The sequence below is a fragment of the Anguilla anguilla genome, chromosome 1 (assembly GCF_013347855.1).
Source record: "Anguilla anguilla isolate fAngAng1 chromosome 1, fAngAng1.pri, whole genome shotgun sequence".
Taxonomy (NCBI): Eukaryota; Metazoa; Chordata; class Actinopteri; order Anguilliformes; family Anguillidae; genus Anguilla; species Anguilla anguilla.
Genome location: NC_049201.1, coordinates 67916051 through 67924820, shown reverse-complemented (window position 1 = coordinate 67924820; position 8770 = coordinate 67916051). Strand labels below are relative to the sequence as shown.

Below are 8770 nucleotides of genomic sequence, written 5' to 3'. Positions count from 1 at the left end.
GATTTGTTATTGGGTATGAAGCCCAAGAATATGTGCAATGAGAAAAAGATCTATGAACACTGAATGAAAATGAACAAATGATTATAATATTTTCACTATGTGCTTGTTTGACAGATTTATTCATTTAATGTTAACACTGAACAGAGAAGATGTTTTCCCCTTAAATGATGTGAACTAATCAAACAAAAGTCAGGACTCCAGACAGAAGAATCAAAAGTGAAATCTTTTCATTTTATAGCACGTTTATTCACATTAAACCCTGAAATCTCAAGGCTTAACCAATTTCAGCCAGAGAACGCTGAATATCTTCAGTCAACTAAAGAAATCAATTCACTCATTATGGTGTAGTTTCTGTTGCACCATTCTGAAACAAGCATCTGTACCATGTATGAATGTGGGTGACAATCCTTTGCCTTTGCTATACAGATTCGAAGCCCTTGTACAAACCCAAACTCCATTTTAAGGCTAAAGTAACTACCATTTGGTACATGAAAAACGTGTTAATAAAATTCCCCTCTAAGCCACAGAGGAAAAGCAATGTAAAATGAAAATGAAATGTATGTAAATACTCTTCAGACATCAAAGGAAGACTTTTTGCTTTAGAATAAGTTCAGTAGAAGACTTCAACCAAAACAACCTTCAGACCAATCGGTTCCAAAATGGCAGAAATATTTTTTGGGAAGTTAAACAGGAAGTGATCTCTTAAAATTCACTAATAACTAATATGTGGAGATGTAGTAGCCATGGTGTAACCACAAACAGTCATATCAAACGATTAAATCCTAATGAAAACATTATTTCTTCAAATGAATGTACATTACAAACAATATGTAACTCTACCTTAGTCACACAGTATGCTTGATAAACAATTTATATGTCCTGTAATTGCATTCCACTCTGTCTCACGTCTTTACTTGCTGTAAAGTGAATGGCTTTACTGTTTTGTTAATGGCTTCACCACAATAAGCATTCACACAGCACATTCATTTAACATTTCATCAGCATTGTATGGTTGAAACATTTCAATTAAGTCCAGCAACAGAAACATTCACACTATCTGCCATATTTCTGGGATAAATAAGCCAGTTTCTGGAACCTAATACAGGGAACGTTTTCAGCTAATGCTAACCTCCTCTATTTGTGCTGCCGTGCTCAGTGGTCGACTGATTGGCCGACGAATAGAAAAGGTGGCTGTTGCATCTGAAGGTTATTCTGGCTGAAGTCAGACCATCCACACCAAGTGCAAGACACGTGACAACCGAAGAGACAGCTTGTCTACTCATCCATTAAATTATGAATTATCTTTAATCATTTGCTGGATGACATACATACCTACCTTGAATTGCCCAGTAATCTTTGGCATAACTCTGGTATGCTATCAAGGTTGCCATTACACTAAGTCTAGTTCAGTTGCTCTTCTCAGCTCACTTCCTACTTCTGAAGTTCCATAACTGAATTTGTACTGACAGGAAATGAAAAAATTAGCCATTTATATTTTAATGCCACTCAATGACTTGTGTCATGAAGCTGGCAGCAACAGAAGTGTTTGTACAGGAGCTCAAGTAGAGCAGTAATGCTGAACCCACAACTGACAGACAAAATTGCAATGGCAGCCTTTCTTTTTAAATGTTGTGGCTAACTGGCTTCTGCACCCTGTTTCACTGCGGTCATACCCCTTAAAGTAAAATCACCCAAGTTCACATTGACATAGCAAGTCGTGAAGCACAATATCGCTAATCCGTCAGTCAAAAATAACAAACAGGAGACTGATGTACACATCACTGTAGGTAATCCACACATACCAGAAAACAAATCAACAAATAATAATTAGTCTTTGTTAAAATTAAGATTAGTCAAACTTCTCTGGAAACATAAAACGTATGATAAGCAGGAAAAAACAAACCAAAGAATTTACCCTCGCGATTGCCAGTGCTTTGTCCAACAGGCTACATCCGACCAGAAGAAAACAATAATACTAATAAAGTAAACATTGTAATATGGCCTACTTAGTTTTAATATTTGTGTGGAAAGCTTAGCCCTTTTGTAGCAATACCCATCAAATGGAAACATCTGTTTTCAGCCAACTTGCACTGTACGCATATATTGACTCTAAGCAATATGCATGGGTGTTATGTATGTACTAGTGGCAGTGACTAATACGGTTGTAAAGACTGACAGAGGAATAAAAAAGCCATGATTCAGAGGCTTGTGACTGTCCCCATATTCTTAAACAATGCAGTACATCTTTAGCTGCCCACCTGATCTCCATGTTCAGCAAACACACAAAAAAATTTTAAAAATTCATGAAGCCTGTAGTAATGATTCTATAATAGCCGATACCGTCAAGTTTTCTGAACAGCATTCAAAAATAATAACCACATCCTCCTACCCAGGTGATTTCATTTTAATGAAAGTTTATTTCCAGTTCTCTTTTAGCAAGACAGCCAGTGAAATGTGTCCGTACGAGTTTCTCACAGACGTGCAAGCAAAAATGAGTGTGAGAGTTCCTTCTGACAGAATCAGACAGGCTGATAACAGTGCAAGCTGACCCAGAGCCTCTATGTAATTCCCCACACATTCCAGCAGACAGCTGGGAATAAAAAACAGACTAAATTTTGCCCATTTTGGAAAAATATTATTTTCAATTCCAATTGTGGTCCAAAACAATTTAAAGATATTTTTCACTATTTCCATATTTTCACTGCATGCAGGCTTTGCTTTGACAAAGCCTTTGCTTACTAATCCGGTTCTTCAAGGCAAAGTTATGACCAAAGAGGGTGTGTTTAAAGAGATGTTTACAGATTTAAAATATTTGCATGACCAATTATGTTTTTTTAAACCTGATATTTACTAAAAATAATGATGCTTAATTCCCTTCAATTCAAATAAGTAACGTTAGTTTATCAGCCATTATGTGCATAGCTTGACTACACTGATGAATTTGCATTGCTGAGCTACACCAGTCAGAGCTGAGCTCCCACACAAACAGTGATTAGAATGCTTCTAACTCTCAAAGCAGACACCTTTTGAGTCCACGACCCCTGCCTTTTGTTTTTAATAGCATAGATTTCTTCTTCCTTCAAAAAAGCACTTTTTACAATAAAAAATACACAAAAATAACACTGTTTTAGTAAAGTCTGAGTGACAGAACAGAATGAGTCATGACCCCCAGTACTACTGTGCAAACACATTTTAAAGTTACCAACTGTAAAACAAGGAGAGGCATGCTGGCAAGAAATACCCTTTGGTTTGTCTGCCATGTCTGACCCACTCTGCTGAGCTGTTTCCCACTCCACACCTGAAAGTGACCATTCACTGGTAAGCAAAACTGCAGAGGCAAACTTCCAATATAAAACAGGGCATAAACCAGCCAGAGAAGATGAACAGCCAAGCACTGACATCACTTTCAGCCAATCATATTCTGATTCCCAGCACATGCATGTCAGGGCCCATATTCAAACATCTAATATAACACTGCATTTACAATTTATTGTTCCTATTCAGAACAGTAAACAGTGTTCATAGGTGTAAGATACAGCATACAGATCCTACCTGAAGGTATTCTAAGGCAGTTTTTACATTTTGTATTCCATTTTCATTAGAAATGAGAGTGAGATGCAAAACGCTGTAATATACAGTCCCTGGGTTGCTGGCTAGATTGTCTTAAAGTTAAGCCCCACAAGTATTCAAGTATTCCTTGCCAGGAAAACAAGTTCCATGCATCTGCACTTTCTGCACACCAGTGTCAAGTGTTCTTGTTTTACAGTGTTCCTCATAGTGCAACTGCATAAACCCCTCAGACCTAAAAGCACAGATCCAGTTCATTATTACTATTTGCTTAACTTTATATTCAGTGGTTTCATTCCTGCAAGTACTGCACGGGCTCTCCATTTGAACCTCACTGCTGCCTCCATTACCTTAATTTTAAAACCAAAACTGCGTGTGGCCCCAGATTTAAAAAATATCTACACAAGGCTGATTGCTGTAGGAGACAGCACACTGGCATTGCATGCTATCACTCTTTTTGTTCATCTTGCAAAAAAAAAGCTAAAATTTAATTAACACAAAACAACAAAGCCTGATGGTGTCAAATGCAGATACTGCCGAGATACTGACGTTGCCCTGATCTTTCCTTTTGATATCTGTGTTTTGACTACTGTATTTACTGTGTCAGCCTGCAAGCCACTGGTGACATCGCCCATGTGTGTTTAATTTAAACTGTGGCCCAGGGATGGGACTTAGGTCAGCTCGAACAAATTTGGTGACAGGCATCCGGCAGTTATTTTAGCGAATGGCATTATTGAAACAGCTCGGCGGCGTGTATTGATTTGGAGCCCTGGGAACTCGCAGCAGTGCGGTTATGGAACATTTCCAGTGCGTTACGAAACATGAAAGGAAAACATTCACATTCCGGCGGGCCAGCCAGGAGACGGGCCGTCCCCGCGGCTCCTGCGTCTGGCTCGCACAGCGCTTCCTTCTGCGCCAGCCTCATCCACGGCCCAGAGGCACAGCGCTCAGCCCCTCACCCGCTGTCTCTGGGGGCCTGCGATGCAGCGTGACAGGACGTACACGGGGCGCTAGGCGGTACCGCAGCGCCCGCCCGATGCCTTGACTGCCTCAGACTCGCTGTCCCTGGTACAGACAGAGCAGCGCTACGGAGCGCCGCACCCAGACTACTTTGACAACTGAATCTGGTGTGTCAGGAAACCTGACGAGAGTCTCACCCTGCTCCCAATTCCCCTGAACAGAAAGCGTACACGCACAGAAGGCGCTAAATCACAAAGTGGAGATCAGCAATCAAGGGAACTAAATTTGTGCATTTTTTGTCACAGCATAGAGTGAAAAGAAAGACATTAAAAAAAGGAAATCCAGACATATTCCCACATGCCCGTAGTTCGTTTTGTTTCGCGGTCGTCGCCGTCGCCTTTTTACGAGGGTTCGGTGGCGGCTTTCTGTCTCACTTAGTCCGACCCTGCATCACATCATGCTCTTCCTGTACTGAGTCTGCTGGGGGCTCTTGGGCTTGCAGCTCTGCGACGGCGTGAGGGGCGCGGCGGGGGCGGAGTCCAGCTGCCGGTACAGCGCCCGCAGCCCCTTCACCTCCTCCAGCACCTCCTGGGCCTGGCCCCAGGTGGAGGCGGCCTCCTGCAGCAGCCTCTCGGCCTCAGCCCGGGGACCCTCGGCGTCCGGTCCCTTGGGGTCCCGCTGGCGCACCTCGGTGAGCAGCTCCTGAGTCCTCTCCAGCTTGCGGGAGATGAGGTCCTGCAGCTGGCCGATGGGCTGCGCCGGGGCCGACGGGGAGGCGGGGAAGGCCCGCTTGGCGGCCCGCGTGTCCGAGTGGGAGAGGATCTCCTCCATGGAGGCGCAGCGGCTCTTCTCCGCGCCGCTCAGCCTCTTGCCGGGCTGCGGGGTGCGGGCCTGGCCCTCCGGGTGCTGCCGGTCCCGGGACGTCTCGCTCTTGCAGGGGAGGCTCCCTGCCTTCCCCGCCGGCTCGCAGGACGCCGGGGACTTGGCGCCTTCCAAATCGGAGCGCTGGGCGCCCAAGGGGAGCTGCGCCACTGGCTTGTCCAGGTCGACCCGGAAGCTCTTGTCGCAGGTGTCCTGCTCCTCCGGGGAGGCGGCGTCCTCCTCTTGGATGAGGTCCAGTGTCAGCATGCCGTCAGAGGTGGAGGTGGACGCCTGCGGACAAAGCAGCACATTTCAGACGCACTTCCACAGCAATCCTCATTCCTCTATTCCATCCTGTCTCTCATCTGCTGAATGGAAACCTGATCTACCCATAATCACACAGGATCCATTCACTCTAATTATATTACGCTATCCTTACAAAAGTTACCAGAACTCTGCTTGGAAACCTGGAAGCATTAAGGTAAAATGAATTGACTTTAATGGACCAGCCTCTAATACATCTGATCCACAGACAGAGGCACCACGTACCACTGCCATGAGATGCCCGCGGGTGGGCAGACGGCGTGTGTGTGGGATCTTGGCACGATCACGTGTGGGATGGGCCAGGAGGCTCTCCTCTTCCACTGTAACCTAGAGGGAGGAAAATGGAAATGGTGAGGGAGAGAACCGTGGAGGGTGAAGAAAGGGACAGTATCTCCATGCTAGCCCAGGGGAGCGTGGGATGGTAATTGACCAGATGTTCCATCGGATCATCGACCTGGGACATGTGATGTGCTCGGACACACTCAGTCAGAATTTTGCACAAGCTCCCACAGACAAACAATTTCAGTCTTTAGCTGTTGTTGTTTGCTTGGGGCCAATGTTCCGACAATACAATTACCAAATGTTCCCTAGATAAGCCACAGATACATGCATACATATGGCAGCAGTGTGGCACAGTGGCAAAAAATAGCCTTGTAAGCACTAGGATGCAGCTATGATTTCTAGGTGGTGCGCTGACTCGGTACCCTTGAGTAATCTAATTAACGCGAATTCACCGTGTAAATACTCATCTGTTTGGTGGATGTAAGTGATTTGTATGGCCCCAGGACAAAGCATCTGGCAGGCAAATAGATAGCATACTGCGGTAATCTATATCCGCTTTTGCACAGTCAGGCAGCTAGGTCAGGCTAAAAGCTTGTGTGAGATTGTGCCGAAAGCAGAAGTAACTAGTCCTGTTCCTGGAGATCTAGCGTCTTGTAGGTTTTCACTCCAACCCTAACATAGCACACCTCATTTAACAGATCTTATTGAGCGGCTAATTAGTAATCAGGTGTGCCAAATTAGGGTTGAAATGAAAACCTACAGGATGGTAGATCTCCAGAAACGGGGCTGGTTACCACAGGCCTAAAGCCTCATGCTACAGGCTCAGACTGCCAGCCTACTTGCTTGCTCACTGTAAGGCCTTGAAGGTGCCAACATCACTAAATCCCTCCCATATACTGTAATGCCTCCTGCTACCTTCCATATTTTCTTCCAATGAGTTATCTGTGATAACCGCAGGCATTTCCACTAATGGCTATTTCTGTGGCTATTTCTACAGGTCTATCAAGTTCATAGCTTGGCCTATGACAGAAACGTTTTACAGAAAGCCAATATAGGTACAGCAGCCTTAGCCCCAAGTGGCTTGAGTCTAGAATTATGGTGTTCATTTTGCTGTTAGATGAAAAAGTGTGGTTTTGCGCTTCTTAAGTGGTCAGGCAATGAAGAGGAAAGGGCCCATTAAAATGAATGGCACTCATTCCACAAAGTTTTACAGCATTTCATTTGTTTCCAAACAAAATTAATTTCTCGGGTCGGAAATAATCCAAAGGGGATTTTATCATGGCAGCTGGTCCCGTTGCTCTGTTGATGGGATGAATTTCTGCAGATATCATTTAGCATTTTTGTTTCCCAAATGTCCCACGCCCATGTGTGACATATATAATATACTTCTGCAATGGATCCACATTCACGGTCATGATTTTGTACTCTGCACTGCCAATATTCAAAATGTTTAATAACACCATGCATTCTGAAAGAGTGGCACAAAGATTCTTGATTTACCACATAGACATGTCATAATAATAATAATTAGGAGTAATTTACATTTTGTGCCTCTCTAGAATCTCAATTGAGCTTTACAGTTACACAGAATATTGTTGAGTTTCAAATGTACGTTATTGCGTTGCTTCTCTGCAGTTATTGAATTGCAATTCAAACGCGACTGTCTATAATCATTTCAAATGTTGTTCTGCAATCATGATGTTCACAGTCCACAAAGATTGCCTGAGGCATATTCAGCTAAGATGAAATGATTACAATAGGAACCAAATTTCTGCATGGTGGCCTACAAGAGTTAGTTCTAAATAAATATATTTAGGTTATTAGCCCTTTATACAATATACTGCTGGCATCAGAAATGAAACCCAGAACCTTACTGAAAACATTATTTTTGTTTGGGGGGGGGGGGGGGGGGGGGGGCTGGAGCCTATCCCAGCATACAGTGGGGAAAAGGCAGGAATACACCCTGGACAGGTCTACAATCCATTTCAGATTTCAGGGCTCACACACCATTTACTCACACACTCCAAACCCAAGGAAAATTTAGCTCTCCAATTAACTAACCTGCACGTCTTTGGACTGTGGGGAAAAACCTGAATACCTGGAGGAAACCCAACCGAACACGGGGAGAACATGCAAACCCCACACAGAACGGCCCTCAGCCGGGATTCTAATTAGGAACTTTCTTGCTGTGAGGCGACAATGCTACTCACTGCATTACCATGCCACCACCATGATTACCCACACGGTAACTTCTCACAACTCAGTGACTTCATGATAATAAACCTAATCAGTAAATCTGATGAACGCCTAGAATATATTTTTTTTAACCTATGGATGCCACCAGAGTCAATATTTGATAGTTTATAAATAATTGTTTGTAATACCAATTCTCTCACAGCTAATTGTTTTAATGGCTGTGAAATCAATCAATGTGAACTTCAAACAGAGCACATAGGTGCTATTCTACATTCCCAGAAGCCAAGTGGATGTGAGACACAACCCTTAAGCCTTTGATGTTATCTACTGGAATACTGAAGGAACCCAAACCAAAGCGGAAATCGATATTCATCAAAGAAGAGTCGGTTCACATGCTGTCCGTCAGCTGACTTCCTGCTTTCTCCTGTCTAGCGGGAAGCCCACTCCCACGCCGGGGCATCTGGGATAATAATGCGACTGGATGGGGGCAGCTGAGCTGAGTCATCCGTGACCTCCCACAGCTGACGTTCCCGCCGAGGCCGGACGCCGGGCCCGGCCCGCCGTTTCATTACAGGAAGAG

At 44.2% G+C, this 8770-nt stretch overlaps 1 protein-coding gene across 1 annotated transcript in view; it reads right to left on the bottom strand.

The window, feature by feature from the left end:
* Nucleotides 1-222: 222 nt before the first annotated feature.
* plekho1b (pleckstrin homology domain containing, family O member 1b) overlaps nt 223-8770 on the bottom strand; it is a 32948-nt gene continuing 24400 nt past the window's right edge. The window contains exons 5-6 of the mRNA XM_035426594.1: nt 5938-6039; nt 223-5679 (exon numbers count right to left, since the gene is read on the bottom strand). Coding sequence (XP_035282485.1) covers nt 4978-5679; nt 5938-6039 — 804 coding nt within the window. The 3' untranslated portion in view covers nt 223-4977. The remainder of the gene's footprint in view (nt 5680-5937; nt 6040-8770) is intronic.